Source organism: Lepidothrix coronata, unplaced genomic scaffold, assembly GCF_001604755.1.
Source record: "Lepidothrix coronata isolate B3197 unplaced genomic scaffold, Lepidothrix_coronata-1.0 Scaffold35, whole genome shotgun sequence".
NCBI lineage: Eukaryota > Metazoa > Chordata > Aves > Passeriformes > Pipridae > Lepidothrix > Lepidothrix coronata.
In genome coordinates, this window is record NW_016690215.1 from 5295476 (window position 1) to 5316840 (window position 21365).

The following is a 21365-nucleotide window of genomic DNA, read 5'->3' on the forward strand; positions in this document are numbered from 1 at the left end:
ATTAAGTCATCATTTCAGCCAACAAATGATTTGAGCCAACAGATGTAGAGCGGAACCAACATTCGTCTTGGAAGAATAAAAAAAATACATTGTTAAAAAAACTCTTTAAATAACTGGAAATCCCTAAATTGAAATTCTTTGACTCAATCCATGTACTACCCAGCAAGCCAGTTTTCTTCACGAGCAGTAAGAAACTCTTAAGTGAAGAACGGAATTATATGCCATAGTGTCCCCTCTCCTCTGTACCTGATCCAAGGAAGGAATACATACATCCTCACAATCTCAAGTCATTGCAGGAGTTTTAACATCTGCTCAACTGCCTAAGTAACACCAGATTGCTCCTGAAAGTGCAGAACTACTGCATTAGTTAAATTTTGCTTTTTGAGAGAGGTCTGACAAGCTGTGCTTTTCCTCCACTTAAAAAGCAAAGTGGTTTTTTTTCATTTCAGGAGATATACACATTTATCTTCAGTTTTAAAAATTCTGGTCTGGACTAAAAGTAAGCAAATAAAGTTCAAAAAATAACAATAATTAGAAATGTCTATTGGCTGAAGGTACTTTGAAAACCATTGCTTTTAATAAATGTACAAGTAAAAAGCCACACAGCTGAAGGAACATTCAACATTTTAAATGCATGTCAGACTGTCTTGTAGCTCATCAGCAACACAGTCAATACCACCAAGGTAGCTTAAACAGCTAACCAACCAAACTAAGCATCTACTTGAAAACTCTATCATTACCTGGCTCTCCAAGCTTCACTGATGTTTTTGACTAGATCTTCTCTGACTAAAATGAGAACTTAGGCTAATTCTTATGCAGGCACTTGCACTAGAAGGCACTGACATCCAGAGAACAGCATTCACAAGTAACTGTTGAGGACTTAAGTTTCAAATAAGTTTTATAGCACTATTTAATTTTTTTTTAATCAAGTTGAACTGAAGATAGCATTAACTGAACAAGGCTTTCAGCTAGGATTTTCCCATTAAGGTGGTATTTTATAGAAAGGAAGCATCTGTTCATAATAGTACCTTCAACAAACAGGCTTCTGTCTCTTTACTTAGAGCAGACAATGAGCTTCAGAATATATAGTAAGCAATAAACTTGCAAAACAATTCTAAAATGACTAATAAGTACCATACTACTGGCTTTTAAAAAAGAAAACCAAAACACATTATTGTGAATACATATATTCATGCAAAAGGGAGCAGCACCAGTCTTCATACCATGTTCGTATGGCGAAAAGGTTCCAGCATCTATGTTTATGTAAGGATCAATTTTGATTGCAGTGACACGTAGACCACATGATTTCAGAATGGTGCCAATGCTGCTTGCAATGATCCCTTTGCCAATGCCTGAGATGACACCACCAGTCACCAGGATGTACTTCATCGGAAAATCAGCACACACACACAAAGACCTTGACCTGGAAACCTAAAACAAAGATGTACCTATGATGAATGCAATTTCATGTCAGGGAAGAACACAGACTCAGTCTACAAAGAATCAAAGTTGAAATGACCCATGACCATTTTGGAATCTGGGAGCAGGATTCACCTCTCCCAGCCTATACACCAATACATAAGCTAAGCATGTATGTTGTCCCAAAACAGGTTCTTTCACCCAGTGCACAAGAGGCAGATCCACATGCAGAGTCGCTGTATTTTATTTACTTCCAGTTCTGTGCAGAAAGGGGTGCTGAGTGGCAAATCCTCAAAGCCAACAGAATCACTACCAATTCACAATTTATACTTTTTAGCAAACGAAACAACTAATGTTCATTGTCTACAAGTTACATTTCTCTACCCCACCTGAAACAGGATGATGTGTGTATCTCTTCCACAATTGAATTCATATTCCATTCAGGCAGCTGCAGAGGCTAATCACTGGAACAATTTTTGAGCAATGACAGCATGGCTCACCACAGAGCAAAAACTCTAAGGTCAGGAAAATCTTTCCTTACTTAAGGACCCAGTTCATCCAAAACAGCACAAAACCGCATGGGACCTAATGGCACTCAGTATAAATCAAAGCAGTACAGTTCTTCATCAGATGGTAGTAAGAAGCAGTCAGTGAATAAACATTGTATTTCTTCCTTTTACTATACTGAAATAGCATAAATAAGGCCTGGATCTTCAGGAGACTGAGTTCAAGAACGTATCAATGTTTGTTATCAATCCTCTTTCATTTATGGTAATGGGAATAAATAAAGTACTAATTGCTTTTCAATACGGACAAAAGAAAGACCACAACCATTAAAAGTATTTAACTCAGGAGAAAAGGATGACCAGGAATTAACTTTCCCCTGCCATTTAATTTTAATTTGTAATTTTTCTAATAGCACAGATTTTACGATTTGGAGCCTACTACTTTCAGACTATTCCTTCACAACTCAGCTAATGCCCTTGTCACATTTCATGAACATCTAAGCCATTTTCAAAGCTCTTTTCAGGAAGAGGGGGGATAATTTTAATAACAAGTATAAATCTTGAGTACGTGCCAATTCAGAACTCTAAAACCTTGCTTACAGGAACCAAAATTAAAAGCTCGCTGTGATTTTAGGAAAAAAAACCGCGATTTCCCAGCAGCCTCAGGAAACGCGATGTTTACTCGCAACAGAAACAGAGAACTACGCGCGGTTTCGGAAGTCACTTGTAAAAGGAGTGAGAAGTAAGGGAGGGCGAGCTGAAAGCGTACACAGTAAGAGATCATTTCGCCGGGAACTGGCACGAGTTACTCCGTCCAGCCTTATCCCCGGGAGCCGCCGCCTCCAGCCGGGATTTGCGGGCGCTGCATCCCGGAGGAGCCGCCCCGCGCTGAGCGCTCGGGGCGCCGCGGCCGAGCGGGGAAACTTACGGCCGAGCCTCCGACTTACGTGGTTGCCACAGGCGGGTGCTCCGACCGGGGCCCGGGGGCGACGACGAGGAACCGCCGCGGGGCCGCCGGACCGCAGCGAACCGCCGGGGGAGGCGGCGGCGCCCCGGGGGAGCCGCAGGTGAAGCGCCTCCGAGCGCCGCCGGGGCGGGACGCGGCAGCGCCCAGCGCTCAGCGCCGCGGGGCTCCCCGCGAGGCTCCCCACGCCACAGCCGCCACAGCCGCCACAGCCGCCACAGCCGCCACAGCCGCCACAGCCGCCACAGCCGCCACAGCCGCCACAGCCGCCACAGCCGCCACAGCCGCCACAGCCGCCACAGCCGCGACACGCGCGACAGGTGCGGCGCGCTCCCGCCCCACGCGCCTCCGCTCCACCCCGCCCGCTCCCGCCCCTTTCCCCGCTCCCGCTGCCGCTCCCGGCGGAAGTGGCGCACGCGGAAGGAGCGCGGAGCGGCCGCCCCGGTTTCCGCAGAGCAGCGCCGGGACCCCCGAGCGCGGCCGCCACCGCACCCAGAGATGTTGCGCGGCCTGGGCAGCTGGCTAGGGCTGGAGCGGGCCGGGGAGGAGCAGCTGCTGCCCGCCGGGAAGAGGAGCAGTCCTGAGGAAGAGGAGGAGGAGGCGGGTCCGGCCGCGCAGGAGCAGGAGCAGGGGGAGCTGCAGGAGGACTCGGAGGCGCTGCTCAGCCAGGCCAAGGGGCTCGGCAGTGAGTGTCCGGTGCTGCTCTAACATGTGAACGGCTGCGAACGTGCCTTTCGGTTGCCATTTCTTTCAGAGTTGTTATTAAAGCAGCAGCGTTTCCTTAAGTATCTGTTCTGTTGGCACTGTGGGAAGCGGGCTCTGTATAGCTAGAAATAAGTCTGTCTATAGAGAATCAGTGCACTTCATGAATTGGTGTGGGGAGTTGTGGGGTTTTTTCATAAGAAAATAATGAGGTTTGATGATTTTTTTGAACTCGTCTGTCATAGAATCATAGAATGATTTGGGTTGGAAGGGACCTTAAAGATCATCTCATTCCACGCCCCTTGCCATGGGCAAGGACACCTTCCACTACACCAGGTTGCTCAAAGCCCTGTCCAGACTGGCCCTGAACACTGCCAGGGGTGGGGCAAAGCTGTAATTTGCTATAAGATCCCTGCTTTACTGTAGATTCATAGATAAAATTAATCCAAAGTACAGATCTATACTTGTTACCGAAGGGTTTTTTTAAATTGATGCTCTGAAATGCTGGATCAGTATAATCTGAGAGGTTAATCGGAGATAGTTCTTGACTGTGCTTTGTCTTGGGCAATCTGAACTGCAGCAGTTTTGCCTGTGGAGATTGATCAAATACTAGTCCTGTCTCATTGTGGTAAATTGATTCCAATCTGCTAATTGCTCTGGTTGTTCAGGAAGAAAAAAGTACTTTGAATTTCAGGGGAAGAATAAGTGTTGACTGTTACCAATATTAAAGTCCATCCCATAATTTGCTCTGGAAGCCAAAATTTGGTTTAGTGATCCATGGGTTCATTGTCTGTGACACCAGGGTAGGTTGTGGTAGAAAAGCTTTTTTATAAAGATTTGGACATCACTGTTTTAAGACATAACTCTAGAAGCATCTGCACGGCTAACAAACAGGGTAGCTATGTAGAAAAGATGGCACATAAAGAATTTCCCTGGCACATAAAGCATTTTACTGGTAAAACCAAAGCCTTACAGATGTTATTTTTTGCTCATTATCATGGCATTATAAAAGTTATGAAAGTTTTGCCAGTGTGAACTAATAATAGCATTATTGCTACATACATGTTCTTAATACAGGCATAGATTTATAAGATGGAGGGTAACTTTTTTGGTCATTTGAAAGTGGAAGTGTTGTTTTCCACCACGAATTCTATTTTTCTAAGGCTAAGTGCCACCTCATAGTGAGGTTTTAGAAGTACCTTACTTCAAAAATACCTTTGCCCTTAATGAAAATAAAAAGTATTTTGCTCTTCAGCCCAGTTCCAGGACTGGCCAGAACTACTTTGTCCAACAACACCGGAATGTCACCAGAAAGCAAATGTCTGAGCACCTTTTGCACCTAACACAATTGCATATGAGAAAGTTTCCAGGGATACATGAAACAACCAATAAAAGCTGGTACGGAGTAAGCGATCCAGTAGGCTGCTGCTTCCTCTACTCTTGTAAAGGGAATAGTTATATGTATTTATATCTAAAGTGTAGAAGTTAAGCATCTTTTTGTATGTGAAGCATGTGATGAGTTGTAAAGCCATATAACAGATATGAAAGATGCTGGCGAGTACTTCAAGGATGTTTGGTTGCCACCATTCTGTGGCCTATAAACAGAAGTTACATATAAAAACCTGGCTTGCTTAAAGGCTGGCTAGACCTCTGCGTATTTCAGTATTGATTTGGTGATATCATACCAAAGACAATATTTTCTACACCACAAAAACAGTCAGCTTTCCCAAAAGGTGACATCAGTGTTCCAAAGTAACTCATTCTACCACTGACTAACAACTGTGTGTTAAAGGAACTCACTTTTTTTTTTTTGCATGGTAAGACTATTTCTTACATTTCTAACCCATAAGGAAACTGGATGTTTTGAGAGGTCTTGAGAAGGAAGGTTGTTCTGTTTCTGAAGCTTTATGAAATACATCTTGCTGCTTGCAAGTTTGTTCTTAAAAACCGATAATACAGTGCAGATGCCCACACTACATAGTTCTTTCCCTGCCAGCTCTCTTCACTTCAGCTAATACAAAAAATATAAGTCTTTGGGAATATTTGTCACTGCTGTTTTGACACTGAATATATTCAGAAAAATAAGTGAATAGGGCCATGGTGCTTTCCATAGAGATAAACAGAGCAAAACAATGCAAAATAGGTAATGGCAAAAATCAAGAGCAAGCTTGTATGTTAGGATTTTTGAAGGAATATCAGGTGTTACTTGCATGAAATTTTTCATGGATTTTCTGCTTCACTTTATGAGATTTTATTGTGCATTTTGTTTTTCTTTTTAAAATATATATAATTATTAATATTAAATTATATATTATAAAATTATTATTATATACAATAATATATAATGTTTTAATACTATGGCTAAGTTAATTTATTGCTTCATGTCTCTGAAATGCTTATATGAAATCAGGAAAGACCCATTGCTTCAAAAACTCGTTGGAAAACAGTATTTCAAGGACCAGTAGGAATGTTTGATTTAGTAAACAAGGTTCACATATGAAAGTTTGATTTACAGAATGTTGTGATCGAGCATAGAGTTGATCATCATCATTAAAGAATATATACTAGAAAAGGATAAATATAATTTTAGGAGTTCTTTGTAGGCCAGAAGCTGGGTTAAGTTATTTTGAAAGAAACTTTTAAGTAGGTATGCAAATGTCTAAAGAGAAGGAAAAATAAATCTAGTAAAAGAATTGGATGTAAAGAGATCTTTTCTTAGGTCTTTCTCTTTTTTTCTCTGTGAAAGGTTACCTCTTCAATTTTGCCACTGCTGCTACAAAAAAGATATCTGAATCCGTTGCCGAAACAGCACAGACAATAAAGAAGTCTGTAGAAGAAGGAAAAATTGACAGTATCATTGATAAGGTATTTTATTTCTAGATACCTTTCTGAAAAATCTGTTTGCTTACTGTTGTTATAACATGTGGCAAATCTGGCATGTGATAACCTTTCTTTAAGGTGTCTTAAGGTGTCTTAAGGTGTCTTAAGATATTATGTATTTCAAAAGATACTGTGCATCTCCTGTCATGATGAATGATGTGATTGAAATGTTTAGTCATGGTAGACCTGCCAAAAAATGGTCACTGGCTTTATTCAGTACTGCACCTGTGTTCCATTCCTTCAGGATGTTCATACGCTGGAGAAAATACAGAAAATGCTGACTGTGCATATTCCTACATGACATGTAGGAGGAAGGGCTGGAAGAATTTGAGACAAGCAGTTGGGGGAATGTCTGTCTAGAGATGTGTGGGCTGAGTTTTTTTCCCCCCAGTTTATTTAGTTGGAAGAAGAAATGCTGTAGCTTGCATCTTAAGTGCATCTCTGAAGCAAGAGTCAGAATTAGCTCAGTGGCTATTAAATCCTAAAACCCGAGAGCTATACAGGTACAGTTTCAGAAGAGCCAGTGAGCTCATGAAACACCTTGCTGTTGTCCTGTTCTTTTACCCACCCTGACCCTGCCACTTATCTCTTGCCCTCTGTGTTCCTGGCTGCCAGCTCCAGTTAACTTCTGCCAGCAAGTGTTCTTCCAGTGCTTTAAGTCACAAACTGGGCAAAAGGGGAAAAAAAAGGCAATAAGTGCTATGTAGTGTTCTGTGTTTGTTACTGAGGGTAGCTTGGAAAGGGGAAGGAAAAGGGAACTGGCCAAAACCAGTGCAGCTGCAGTAGGACTGTGCCTCCACGAGTGTCTGAGGGGAGATGCAGCCAGATCCTTCTTCCTGCTCCTGTCTCTGACAGCCCTTCAGGGGAATGACAATGTTGCCTTTATTTTATTTTTTTAATACGATGAAATTCAATTTCTTGATGTAATTAGTGTTCATGTTGTCTTCTAAATAAATCATCAAATGACACTTCTGAATTTCTATTATGATCACATTTTGTTTCAGATTTCATTGACAACAGTCTACAGTATATTAGAGTCTAATGTACTTTTGATCCACATAATAAAGAAAAAATCAAGTAAGAAGGTTATCTGTTAATTTAATACTGAGTTGCTGAAGGAAAAAGAATTATAGGAATTTATCAGGATTTAGCTTGAAGACTTGTGTGCTTTTTGGGAGCTTTTTAAGCCATAGATCTCACTGCATAAAATTTGTATTTTGCGAGTGGTTTAAATATTCGTTTCTAGCTTTATGGTTTTTTGCCTCTGCTTTCAACTACAGCACATTTGCATTGTTACTTCTAGATTATGGCATGCCATAGTCTGAGACCATTCTCCAATTTTTAATTCTAAATTCAATATAGGATATTTCTGAATGTAATTTTTTTAATGAAAATTCATCAACAACATAAATGGAGAAGTTATTTCAGCTAAGAAGACATTCTGAAAATTCTGCTTTACAATTTTGCAAGTCCAATTTACTGCAATGGATGTATTTCTTAGGCAACTCTTGAAACTTACTCTAAGGCCAAGGGTATCTTTAGGTGTTTAATGCTTTAAAACATGCTTAAATAAGTCTAAACAGTCTGTGTTGTCCATATTTGATATGATAAGGCAGTAAGTGGATATGCATAGTATGCCAGTGTTCAAATTATCAGCTAGTCTTTTTTCCTTGTCCTCCTAACTTGATAAAACTACAATTTTGAAAGCATACACAATAGTTATAACTTCTTAAATGCAAAATCAAATGTTTTGGTAAAGGGAAATGTATGATTGACATGAAACACCTTCAACTTACAAAAAGGGCTACCACAGATATAAGAATACGGTTCTGCACTGTATTTGAAAGCACTTGCTGAGTGAATGTGAAACAAGGGGAGTGAATTTTTTTTTAATTGTGGTTCCCTAATTTTTTTTTAGACAATTATTGGAGATTTTCAGAAGGAACAGAAAAAATTTGTCCAAGAGCAGCAAACCAAAAAATCAGGTAATGTATGCTTTTTTTCTTAGTGCCTAACATCACATAAGTGAAAACCTGGTGGAAGCTGTGTAGTTGAGGTACATCTAAAACTAATCTATCAAAACTCTGTTTAATGAAACATGGCACAACTTAATGCATATTGTGCAATAGGAAGATGATATTTTTAAGTGAGGTTAGTATTACATTATCTTGCTTTTTTTAACCAAATTCAGCTTTATGAAATTACCTCAAAGATCACTGTGCTAATGCAGAGCTGATCTCTTGCTGCTGTTTTGAGTCTTAAACCTGTGTATTTATTGAAAACTGGCATGCTGATTTCTTCTGAGCTTTAGCAATAATGTCACATTTTCATAATGAAATTAAAAACATAGGTTAGGGTTTGCACTATAGTATTTAATTAGTTTTGCTTTAGGAGTTACTCTACTTACATTAAAGACATAATTGCTCTTTGCTTTCCCATAAATCATTTGCTTTGTAATTATCTGTGATCTAAATTCTTTAAGTTATCCACCCATATACTATTAACATCAGTGGATCTATTCAAGACTTTAAAATAAGCACACTTGTTTTTTCACATCGAGTTTCATCATTGACTTTTATCTATTTTAATGTCTTACCTGATTGTGGTAATTTCTGACAGTTTCAGTAATTAGTGACTCTGTTGTTAATCTTTAAAATGAACTGTTTTAAATGGATTGTGATCAAATTTTTCGTGGTGTTTATAGTTAGTATGTTAGTCTGGTTTCTTCTTGCAAGATTGCTTATGTGATCTTGTTGTCTGTAATTCTTTTTGTCTCTGTTAGTAAACTTTGGCATCTCTTAATATATTTCTACAAGCTTTATGAAAATAGGTAGTTAGATTGGCCAAAGGAGGAGTAACAGATGACCTGACTGCAAGAAGCATTAGCATCAGAAGGGAATCCATGTGGTTGAAAGATCTTGCTGATATCAGGTGCACAGGCAAAGAAACATTGTTAGTTTAAGGGCACAAGAGTGATAAGTTAACTGTTACAGGTGCATCCTGTTGTCTCTGTAGGCTGAATTTGCATTGACAGTGAAAAGATGAATAAATATCTATACATCTACAATAGTTTATTTTCCTCTCTATACAGCCTATAGAACTATTTTGGAAGTATCTACCTAAATATGTAAATCAGCTGAACTTGAGTGGGCTTATTCAGTGTATAACATGATGTAATTTATAACAAATTTATAATCTTTTTCTCCATTGTTAAAGAATTGGTGTCTTCTGGGTGTAAATTATTTTGCAAACTTAATTTAGACAAAGTTTACACATTCAGAGTGAATCAAGAAATGCTATTTGCAGACAACTTAGCCGGTCATACAGCGCTACTTCAGTAACTAAACTAAGAGGCACCAAGTTCTGACTGGTGCAAAGAAATCCCCACAGTTTTATTTTTACAACAGAAATCAGCAACTATTTAATTATTATTTTTTACCTCGGATAAGTAAGGATCCATTTCTACAGCTTCTCTCTCATGCTATAAACTTAATTTAAGAAAAAGGAACTATGAATAGGACTAATGGTATAACTCTGCTTATTTTTATGACACTATATGTTACTTTATGTAAGGTCTGTTTTGTTGTTTGGGGTTTTTTTTTTCAAGTAATACTCATGGAATTATCTTCCTCCTCTCAATAACAGAAGCCGCAGTGCCTCCCTGGGTAGACAGCAATGAAGAAGAAACAATCCAACAACAAATATTGGCCTTATCAGCAGTAAGTATTTAATTTCCTGTAAGATTTGAAATCCTCTCTTCGAGAGATTAAAGCTTCTCTTTTTTTTTTTAAGTGAGTTTGGTTGGCATTAAATTATGTATTTTCAATATATTTCTAATATATGTGTGTGACTGTGCTGATCATGTGCAATAGTAAATAGTTCTATCGGTTTCAACTTGAGCCACAGCAGATCCTCGGTATAATTTTTATTTTTGTAAAGGTTTCACGTACTGCTTTTCTGATCTTGCATGTGAAATACGGTGTCCTTTGTCCAGTATCAGTTAATGACCATAAATATGTTCTTCAAAGGACAAACGGAACTTTCTGCGGGATCCCCCAGCAGGTGTGCAGTTTAATTTTGACTTTGATCAAATGTACCCCGTTGCACTGGTGATGTTACAGGAAGATGAACTTCTCAATAGGATGAGGTTTGATCTCGTTCCCAAACAGTAAGTAATTTCAGCTGGTAACTATGTATCATCGTACTTTTAATGTTTCTGTAAAAACCCATAAATTACTCTTTGTTCTTTTCACTTCCTTCAATTCTTTGTGTTCTTCCGATGTATGTTTTTTATCTGCTAATGTCAAATGTGTGGAATACTGCATGTGCATGGAAGTTTAGCAGTTGGAGGAAAGAACAGAAGTACATCTATTACACCTTCAGAACCAGTAAGGACCTGTTAAGTATGGGAAAGGCCTTCAATTTTTCCATGTCCGATGTGCTAAATTAAAATTATTTTTTTCCCCCAAACAAAGGTAAATGTAACAACAAAAATGTTGAGATCTGTTGGTGTAACTGACACCCCAAAAAGGTGGTTACAGATAGTCAGAGACCCCACTGGAGAAATGGTAGAAGAATATGTCACAAAGTGGCAGCAGTGCAAGCAAGAAAAGCTGGGTTCGAATAGGCAATGGGAAAAGCTCTGCGTTGAACTGCCTTCCTTCTAGTGGACCTAACTAAAAGATCCAAAGGTCTTTGTCCGAGCAGTTATGGCCTTCTTGGTCACAGCTTTATTCCCTAACTGTTCTTCCTTGTCCAGTCCCAGACTCTGCTCGTAAAGCTCATTTCAAAAGTCAATATTATTTTGAAGTGGGAGTTCTCAACACTAGTCTCCTTGTCTAAGGATGAAAACAGAAAACATCTTTCTTTGTGACCTTTTCTGTTTTAAATTTCCACCTTTGATAAACCACCCTAGCTCCGCCTTATATTTACCTTTTCCCTGCTCTCAGTCCTGAAGATCTGCCCATATTCTAGGTGTTCATCAGATCTGTCTCTGATGCTCTGTCTCCAGCCTCTGGTCATGCTGTCCTTGCCTGTTCTACCACATTGCTTAATAGTTTTTTTCCCCCTGTTCTTAGTCTCAGTGGTCATTTCTCTTCCTCTCTCTCTTTCTCTCTCTTTCTCTCTCTTTCTCTCTCTTTCTCTCTCTNTCTCTCTCTTTCTCTCTCTTTCTCTCTCTTTCTCTCTCTTTCTCTCTCTTTCTCTCTCTTTCTCTCTCTTTCTCTCTCTTTCTCTCTCTCTCTCTCTCTCTCTTTCTCTCTCTCTCTCTCTCTTTCTCTCTCTTTCTCTCTCTTTCTCTCTCTTTCTCTCTCTTTCTCTCTCTTTCTCTCTCTTTCAACCTACATACTTTCCTCCCCACAGGTCATACCATTTCTGCCTTTTCTTGCCTCTGGGTTAAAGCTGGGTCTTTTCTTTCTTGCTGGAGGGATTTTAGAGGGAAATATTACCTGAAATATGGGATAGTTTCCCACTTATCAAAGCTGGTCATTTCTGGGATGTCAGTTTCTAGTTACTAAAGGTTACTGAAAGACGTACAGCAAAGTGAAATAGTTCTGCTATCAAAGGTGTTCCAGTTCCACCTGATGTCTAGGGAAGATGTAGATGAATATAGTTTGACAACAACAGAATGTTGAGTTTAGAGAGGAAATAAAGAGAACAGGGTTGTTTGGCTTGTTGGGTTAGTTTGCATAATTTGTCAAGAGAGATGGAATAGCACAACATTTTGCCATACTATGTGTTGCTGCATGCTGTTAAGTTTTTTCTAAAGTCGTAACATTATTATTATATGTTCAAGTCCGTTGCAACTGCCTTGTAAGGGATCAAGAAATTCTACAATGATGGATTTTTTAAAATGTGTTAATATCACAAATTCCTTTTTTAAGTTTTTACTTAAATAGCAACTATGTCTACTCCTTCTCTCTGCATATTTCGTTTTATTTCACTGCTAGATGGTAAAAGGAAACATATTTCCAAATGTAGTAATCAAAATCTATTTCTTCTCTCTAGCGTAAAGGAGGAGGTGTTTTGGAGAAATTATTTCTACAGGGTGTCCTTAATTAAACAGTCTGCACAACTCACTGCACTTGCAGCTCAACAGCAAGCAGTAGGAAAAGAAGAGAGCAAAGGCAGAGAAGAGGATAGTGAACTGAAAGGTACTGGAAACATTTGTTTTAGCAAGCTCATTAACTTACTGTCATGCATGCTTACTGAATACATCAGATGCCATCAAATTTTTATCCTGGATTTCCTATTAAATCAGGGCTTCTCTCACCATACTTGGTGTGTTTGTGTAGCATGGGGAAGAAGAGGCTCCTAGTGCTTTCAAGCTGTTTTCCAGCTTCAGCTAACTGTGTCAGAGGAATGGAAATCTCAAGAGGAGAAACGCTGTACTTGGCTTATAACAGCTCATGACCACTAGTGGTCTCAGGTGTGCTTTTTTTGACTTGATTCACTTGGTCAGACAACTAGCCAACCCAGCCAGCTGGCATATAGTTTGCTCTTGGCTTTTGCTTATCCCTCAGACCAAACAAATTAGCGAGCGATACAGAGGTAGAATTTCGGTGGTAGTGGAGGCAGAGACGTGCAGGGTGTGGAAAGGCCCACAATGTATTATAGAAATGGCAAAAAATGGGGACCAGGAGGTTACCTGGGATTCAGTCTTGAGATGAAAAAGCCACTTCAACATAGATGTCTTTAGTTACATTGCTCATTTTATACTGATGATTCTTACTGACCCTCTTATGAACCACTGTGCCTCTTTATCTGCATGCAAACAAGTTCTGCAAGCAGGAATATAAGCAGCTTAAAGAGTAGAAACCAGTTAGTGGCAAAGATGCAAAAGATAACCAGTAGTTCATTAAATCTTAGCTTAAGTTAAGGTGGGCTCACCACCTCTGGTAAGACACTTGAAGATTCTTGGCAGGCTGGGCAGAAATTGGGCAGGAGAAAGCTTTTGCTGCACCCTGGAACAGATTCTCATATCCCCAATATGAATAAATTGTTGTCATCCATGAAATCCATTAATACTCATGTCCTGTCATGTGGACATGCTGGCCTGACTGACAGCTAGCTGATCACTGCCAAGTTGACTTCTTTTTCAGTCCTTTCAAATACAATAGCTTTCTTAGTATTTTTCCTCTTGAGTCCTTGCACTGCCAATGGTCCCATCTTTCTGCTCCTACCTCAATTTCTAATGTCTCCTTCCTTATTTTTTTTACAGGCTTTCTCAGAGGTCTTTTGCACAGCTTACTAATTTTCTGCATTGTTTGAGCTAGGCTTAGTCAGCTGAGCCTTGGCTTCTTGGACACTGGCAGCTGCACCTTGGGATGAAGGGGAGGTTACAAATGGAATTTCAGAGCTGGTCGTGTATATTGCATGGAAGATACCTTTTTGAAAAGGACTGTAGTGGCTTCCTCAAGCTTTTGTGTGTGTGTCTGCGCCTTTGTTGTCAGTTTTTCTCATCTGTTTCTCATAGGTTCTGTTTGGAGTGTGCCTGTGTCAGCCTAGGCAAGGTCCCCATCTAGAGTGAAAAAAGTAATTTTCTCTGAGTTAATATCCAAGAGCACTGACAAGACAGGCTATTCCAGCATCTACTGCAAACCAAGAGGCACCAATTCCCACTTCTTTTATTCAGGACAGTGGTCTGCTGTCCCAAATTATGGGTGTTTTAATTGAAGTGTCTCAACTCTACAGGAGAGATGGCATCTGACCCTGTTGAACAACAAAAATGTAATGTTTGAGTCATCCAAACCCTTAGAAATTGCCAGTCAAAGTGAAAGTTGCTAGATTCTAGTAAAATTTCCATTGTGACTGAACCAAAACATATCTTCAGTTTAAAATAACCCAAACCACTGTCTTTTGGCTTGTTGTGGCTCTCATACAGTTTAGACCACCATACAGTGTAGGACATGCAAATAGATTTACTGTCATAATGACTCTACATTCTGTAATGGAAAAGATACATCTACTAGACTGCAGTAAATACGTGTTTTGTTTCATTCAGAAATTGCATAGATTTGGGAAGCTCTGAATCATCCATGTTATTTTTGGCTTAAGTAACCTTTTTGAAGGTTGGATTCCCTAATCAGAGGCTAAAACTGGAAGTAATTGCCTGTTGGTAATTCTTCGTAATGTTCAGTGTTTCTTCTTAAAGCTGACTGTCTATAAAATAGAATTGTTAGCCTTCCATTTTTATGTCTCTCCTCCTTGGCTGCTCTTTTCAGAAACTTAAATTGGCGTGGTTGATGTGAAAGGAAAAAAAAAGATACAAATGGAAGATGTTCCACATTCTAGTGTAAGAGAGAGGATGGGACAGAGCAGTGGGCATTGAGTAGATGAGCTGTAAAAGCAGTGATAGCTACCAATTAGGAAATTATTTTAATTAAAACTGATCTTAATTTTAAAAACTAAACATAAAGAAATTCCCTGTTCTGAAATTGCTGAGTTAGCAGGAGGGGTCCACCTGGGCACACGGCAGGAAGCAGAGCTGTGAGCTCAGAGCTGCTTTGCATATTTGAACAAGCAGAACTGCTAAGCAAGCAGCCCATTGCTACCATAACTTGCCCTGTATGTTAATTGTTCTTGCAGCCACCTGGCTCTGTTTTGTAACTCTACCCTGGTAGTTGCACAAGGAATAAAGTTGGGGTGTTCCTTTACCTGCCAGGAAGAAGATGTATCCTTGCTTGTAAACAGTCATTGTCTTCTAGCACCATGCTACTAAATACAGAATGCACAGCATATTTTCTTAGGAAATTTGAACCAGCTTCTATGGTTTATGTTTTTCAATGACTTCCTTTGCCATGTCAGTAGTAGTAGTACCCAGCCAGGGGAGTTTGGGAACTTCTGTGGTAGACATTAACTGAATTTCATGACCAAGTCTACTTATTTGTAACTTGAAAGATCTTGTGGCATGTGGTGCCATCTGTAAGTGTTTTATAGAAGACACTCTCTCAGATTCCCAACTGCTCCTATCTGCATGGTTTTTTGGATTCTTTTGAGTGTCAGAGGTGCTCCTCTCTTTTAACTTTGGAGTCATATTGAGGAAATGGTTTGCTAAATTTGCCTTAATTAAGAATAGTAAATTGCTTCTCTTCCATTTTGTTGTTTGAAATGCTTCACCTATGGTTGAATTCAGCCTTTAACCACCAGGATTCCTCAAATCTTAAAATGGAATATTTCCCTGTATATTTAATAGACATACAGATTAAATGATATTTTTACATATTTAAATGTAATCTACCTTTTCTTCTCTCCCCCTGGATAGAAACAGTACGACCGAAAACACCACCTGTTACAATAAAGCCTCAAATAAAATCTCAAGAGGTAAAAATGCTGGTATATTTTATCTGGTATTTAATATGTGAAGCTGTTCCTTAGTAGGTAATTATGCATCCTTTTGAGTAAGTTTTGCTGTGAAACCATAATAATATAGTATCTGACAGTCCTAACCTGCTGCTCTTTTGCTGTGATGATAATTTTTAGCGTATAATCTTGAAACTGATTTTCATTAGAAGAAACAGTAATTTATCTGAAGAATGCTTTCATTAGTATCTTGCACGTTATAATAAGATATGTTTTTCCTCCCAAGAGTGACATTTCCAAAATGTTTGGAGTAGGTTAGCACTGTATTTAGACATGAGGAGTACCTTCATAAAAATGTACTTATGTGCCATGTTCTGTCCAGCTCTTCAGCGGTGGTCAGGCTGGAGTGTAGGAAATCTAAATGATGCATTGCAATAGCAACATTGTTTTATTGCACTTTTACTTGATACTGCAGAAACCTGTACCATAGGCATGTAATGACCCTTGTTCATTTCTGGATTGTAAAATCGGTGCCAGAGAACACTCTTGGCAGAAGCAGAGCTGTGCATTCACTTGCCAATAATATGCAGGGGACTAAATTAAGCTACAAAGATTTCAAAGAACAGTCCTCTCTTAACCTTATTCCTGTGTAGAAAACTGTTGCTGAATTGTGCTCAAATTTTTAGTGTTAATGTTAGGTCCTGTTGTAAACTACTTATGAGTTTATTATTGTTTCTGAAGATTACGAAAACAGAATTAAAGTTGTTAAGCGAACACAAAAAGGCAGCCTAGGATGTAAAGCAGATCATTTTCAGTACAACTCTCTAACGTTTTTGTCTGTACAAAAATACTCTTAAAGTATCCCATAAAGAAAAATAGTTGTCAGAAAAACGCATTTGGTTTGTTTTTTGCTGACTCTATTTAAAAGCAGTCACATGAGTGGAAATATGTGTTGGTGACATTTCTTCCCCTGTCTGGATAAGTTTATACTAAACTGTCTTGCTGCAGGATGAGGAAGAGATTTCCACAAGTCCAGGAGTATCAGAATTTGTGAGTGATGCTTTTGATACCTGTAATCTGAATCAGGAAGACCTAAGAAAAGAAATGGAACAACTAGTTCTAGACAAAAAGAAAGAAGAGACTTCAGTAGTAGAAGGTAAAGCTATTATTACCTCTGTGTCTTAATTAGAGCAATTCTAGGAAAGGCTGATTTAAAAAAAAAAAAAAGTTGTAATTCGATTTAGAGAAGTAGATTTGTGACAGTTTTTTCAAAGTGTATGAAATGAGAATTTAGCAAATTTTTCAGAGTGTATACAATGAGAGATTGCAGAAATTAATTATAATTTCCACCACAATCAAACCACGTCTTACACAGAATGTTAGCTATGAGGGGTTTAAATCCAAAGCACCTAAGAAATTTTAGGTCGCTCTTCCATGAAAGTGAGTATGGGGCATTTTTTCCTGTGTATCTCCTCCTTTCCCTGCCTTCTCTTTCATTGGTTCTTATGTGTACAGTTTTTTGTTTCCTTTAAATTGACATCCTTGTAGGTACAGTACAGTATTTGGTAGTCAGGCTCTGTTTTCTTCTTGTGGCACCAGCTAAAAAGGCAGTGTTTGTACCAGACTATGACCTTGCAGAGGCCTCTGCTCTAAAAGGTTTAGAGGCATTTGGAACACTTAAAATTTAACAAATAGTTCTGAGAATGATGTGAAGAAATTAGGTGGAGCTTATACTTAAAATAATTCAGAAGAACTAATATTAGTGTAAAGAGCATAAAAAACAGTCTGTGATGATCGAACTCTGGCCATACACAATGAACAATTTACTATGAAGACGCTTGTATATGTAGATGCTTAAGAGGTAATTCACCACAATTTTCAGAATTCATCTTAAAATGTGCTTTGGATGTTTCTGAATCATTGTTTTCTGAATTCTTTTTTTCCAATACGTAGCCAAGTTTGAGGAATTGTTATGAGTAAAATCAGATTCTTGCATCTATTTCTTTGATGAAAGTGTTTCAGTAAGTTATTAATTTGTTATTTGTTCAGAGAAATCTCAGCTGGCCTTACTGACTTGGACTATGGAATTGCGTACCTTTGTATCTAGGCTGAAGTACTAACCAACATCAAACACCCATCTCCTCCCCCACACTCTTGCCTATGATAGGTAGAGCTAATTAAAACAGAGATTAATAACACTGTAATGCCTTCTGACTCATTTTTTGCCCTGAAGTATGAAATATGATTACCTTTAACCCTGATTAAATGAGCTTGCCTAGCTACAAATGCCAGTGAGGAGAATACCTGCTTCTTTGTTTTAAATTAGGCACAGCATTTGATCTTATTTTTTTTTCATAACAGTATATAAACACATTTATGAACTTCATATTTTATGGAGATTTAAAAGTGTAAACTTGATTCAGTTGATAGTATACTGAAAGACTGTAGGAAATGATGTTGCAAAGGGATGCTTATAACAACTTAGCTATGTATTTGCTTTTTAGATCTTTATTATAGTATGCACATAGGAATATAGACTTATATAATACTTAATTCCTACTTCTGATCAATAAGAAGGTGAAATTTCTGATCTTGAAGTTTCTTTAGTTTTTAAGGAGAATTGTCAATAAAGTTTAGGAAATACAAGAGAGGTGCACTGCAAATTCATCTGCTTTTATAATAATAAGCGACATTATACATTATCAATTAAATTCTTACACATTATTTATCTCTTGTAGAAGAAACTGCTGATTGGGAAAAGGAATTACAACAAGAGCTTCAAGAGTATGAGGTGGTGACAGAATCGGAAAAGCGTGATGAAAACTGGGATAAAGAAATAGAAGAAATGCTGCAAGAAGAAAATTAAGCATTTTCACAAAATTACTATAACCCAAAGCTTTTTCTGAAGACTGACATGGATTTCTGCTTTCATATTTTGCTTACAGAAATATCTTCAAAAGACATAAAAGAATCTAAAATCATTATAATTCCATATGGGAATACAACTAGTATTTCTGTTCTTTATATGAGCAGTTTCTGAACTTCTATATTCTTCAAAAGAAAAAAAGAGGAGGCAGACACTGCAAGTTATATGCCATAATTAAAAGTGATAACATTAATACATGAAGCAACAGTTCATGTTTTTAGGTGGTCAAGAAGCTCTTCAAAGAGATTTCTAAATATAAGAATCAAATTTTTTTTTGTCTACAGCCTTCTGTTTTGGATGTAAAAATGGGTGTTGTAAGTAACTTAGTCCTTGAAAACAATTCTCTCTTGACATTTGCACTCTGATCCCTGTATAATCTGTAAATGTGTACTATTTTTGAGGTACTTGTAGCTGGTAGCTTTCATGTGTATTTAACTTCCTTAATGTATGTAGCCAATCAATTTGTAGAAAACTCTATTGAATAACTTTCAATGATTTGTTAAAAAATACTAATGCAGACTCCAAAAGAAGCTGATTATTTTTCAGTCAGGTGGCAAACATTTAAGCATTTAAATAAGGATAGAATTATTAACTGCTTGAATTAAATTTGTTTTTGTTAAATCATCATATTAAGATATTGCCTTTCCCCACAGAGAAAAATAGTTTAATGCATTCTCTCTGCAGAAGGCTGTTATGTTTCCATTTAATTTTGCTGTCTGAGCTGAGAGCAAATTAAATGTTCCTCTTTAAGTGCTGAAACATTTATGTAAAAACTTTTGCTGGTTTGGACACCTTTATTAAATACTGTAGATATGTATAATACTGTCTCTTTTATTTGGAAGGAGGGCAGAGTGAGAGGCAAGCGTACTTCAGACTTACACAGATTTCAAAAATATACATTGTCACAGTGCTTAAGACGTGGAATTTAAATTAAAAAATAGGGGGTTTTCTCTAAAAGATTTTTGATTCTTAGGCATCTAGATGTTTCCTGTAGTTTTACCATTAAGTCAGTATCCTCATATATATAAATGAAAATCTGATGTTCTATTTGTCATCTATTTCATAAACTTCTGTGACAAAACATTCATGAAATTCCAAATACAAAGGAAAATGGGTAAAATTAAGTAGGTTGGAGCCATTAAGCACAATTGAATTATAGGCATGTTACATACAGTAAGCTCTGTCTTAATGACATAATTCTGCAGAAAACTTTTGTAAAGAGACTGAAAAAGATTATAGCTGTAATTACTCAGTCAATATTCATCCCGTGGGAATTGAAAAGAGCTAAGTAGTTTTAACTGCTGTTACCGCAAGAAAGGTCTATTTAAAATTGTCTCCATTAGCAACTTGGACAGAAAGCTCTCCTGTATTTCTCAGTATACAAAAGGAATTGTTTTAAACCTGCATATATTTGGCTTCTCAAATTAGTTTATTGCCATGCACTTTCTCAACTGCAAACCATTTTATGCAGAATTTGTATTTTTATAGTGTTTTTCACTTAGTAAACAGATGTGAGATACATCATGGTAAATAAGAGGTACTTAAGAAGCTTTTTATATCTAGGATTAATTAAAGACCACAAAAGTTAAATATGTTACACTCATAAAAATGAGACTATTCACAGCTTAATGGTTACTCTTGACAAATTCAACTGCTTATAGATTTAAGCTGGAGATATTAGGATCTGTCTACTGTACAGTTTGACACAACACCTTCTAAAAAGATGGGCAGTTCTATTCTGAGAGTGGCAAGCCTTCCCTGGATTTACTAAGAGTTCAAAATCTCCAAATGCCAATCTTCAGTGCTCCAAATGTCCGCTTTCTTAAAAATAAGCCTGATCATTCCTAGTGTTTTCAGATGTATTATTACCTTATTTGCATGGAGTTTATACATGAAGCCTCATGTTTGATTTCATGTAAGCATAACCTATATAGTGGTTTCATCTCTCATGAAGGATGGTTCCTACATATAAAACCTTTGTTTTCCAAGTTCCATGAAAAGCATGTCTATGAAAAAAAATAAACCAACCCACTATTTGAATTTACATTTAAACAGGCAATAATGTAGCAAGGCTGAATCTGACTAGAACTCTGATATTTAAAGTCTCTTATCAAATATCATATTAATATTTTCCAATATGCATATCTGGTTTTAACCTGTAAACCTGAAGTAAGTTTTGTGTAATTCTGCAGTTTTCAGGCCTGCCCTATGCTTTTCATTTAGGTAGGTGCTACAAGTGCCTAGCAGTTCTTATTCTACGTGGAAAGGAAAGTGTCTGCATTCCACTTGTCACGTGAGATGAACACAGGTAGACTTCTTCACGTTCTTTGTGAATATTGTATGTCTCTGTAGCCCAAATGTGTCATAATAGTATATATACATGTAAATATATAAGCAAGTGTGCTGGTGTTTTCTTAATAGCATCATTCCAAGGACTGGGATGGTGCAGATGCTAAAATCCAGCAACACAACAGTATGAAATCAATGACAAAATGAAAAGAAACCAAGAATAAATGTAAATGACACCATCCTGTGGATACAATGTGAGAGAAAGTGCAGGTTTTTAAAACATTGAGAAGCAAACAAACAATCAAAAAGATTGTTAACGAGTTTTCTTGGAGGAAGCTGAACTTGCAAATTTTGGAATTAACCTTTTAGAAACACAGAA

At 37.9% G+C, this 21365-nt stretch overlaps 2 protein-coding genes across 5 annotated transcripts in view; one reads left to right on the forward strand and one right to left on the reverse strand.

The window, feature by feature from the left end:
- The window catches only part of CTPS2 (CTP synthase 2), a 64238-nt gene extending 61270 nt beyond the window's left edge, over positions 1-2968 (reverse strand). For 3 of the 4 annotated variants that reach the window (XM_017812311.1, XM_017812310.1, XM_017812309.1), the window contains exon 1: positions 1224-1431. In XM_017812311.1, the coding sequence (XP_017667800.1) occupies positions 1224-1389 (166 nt within the window). In that variant the 5' untranslated portion in view covers positions 1390-1431. Of the gene's footprint in view, positions 1-1223; positions 1432-2872 lie in introns of those variants that run through there. The other variant, XM_017812312.1, reaches the window with a different exon arrangement.
- Positions 2969-3293: 325 nt separating this feature from the next.
- Positions 3294-21091, forward strand: SYAP1 (synapse associated protein 1). Its single transcript, XM_017812318.1, has 9 exons — positions 3294-3574; positions 6338-6456; positions 8390-8456; positions 10117-10190; positions 10500-10639; positions 12478-12623; positions 15734-15792; positions 16780-16927; positions 18510-21091. The coding sequence occupies exons 1-9, from the start codon at positions 3388-3390 to the stop codon at positions 18635-18637; spliced, it is 1068 nt and encodes a 355-aa protein (XP_017667807.1). The 5' UTR covers positions 3294-3387; the 3' UTR covers positions 18638-21091.
- The last annotated feature ends 274 nt before the right edge of the window (positions 21092-21365 follow it).